This window comes from Dipodomys ordii, unplaced genomic scaffold (genome assembly GCF_000151885.1).
Source record: "Dipodomys ordii isolate 6190 unplaced genomic scaffold, Dord_2.0 Scaffold108, whole genome shotgun sequence".
Classification (NCBI taxonomy): Eukaryota; Metazoa; Chordata; class Mammalia; order Rodentia; family Heteromyidae; genus Dipodomys; species Dipodomys ordii.
This window is the reverse complement of record NW_012267324.1, coordinates 1,369,022-1,369,322: the sequence shown is the minus strand read 5'-3', so window position 1 is coordinate 1,369,322 and position 301 is coordinate 1,369,022. Positions and strand designations below refer to the sequence as shown.

General features: G+C 76.1%; 1 protein-coding gene across 1 annotated transcript in view; it reads right to left on the bottom strand.

Moving 5' to 3' along the window:
* Positions 1-66: 66 nt before the first annotated feature.
* The window catches only part of Hapln4 (hyaluronan and proteoglycan link protein 4), a 13,804-nt gene continuing 13,569 nt past the window's right edge, over positions 67-301 (bottom strand). The window contains exon 7 of the mRNA XM_013028310.1: positions 67-211. Coding sequence (XP_012883764.1) covers positions 67-211 — 145 coding nt within the window. The remainder of the gene's footprint in view (positions 212-301) is intronic.

Sequence of the window (301 nt, the reverse complement as noted above, 5' to 3'; positions counted from 1 at the left end):
GTCGCGCGGCGGCCGCGGCGGGGAGGGGCCCGCACGAGACGTCCCGGAGCGCTCGGAGGTCGGTTGTCATGGGAACCACACCGCCCGTCTCCACGGCGACCCCGGCGGGGCGGAGGACGCCAGCGTGGTCTCCATGGCGACAGCCCGGGGGCGGCCGCCGGCTGACGGGCGCGGCGGCCCGGTTCGCACTCCGAGTTGGGACATCCGGGCTACAAGTAGGGGGAGGGCCTCTGCGGGGGGAGGGGGCAGCCCACGGCAGCGGCGGTCTCTGGGTGAAGGTCCAGAGATGCGGGGAGGAGTG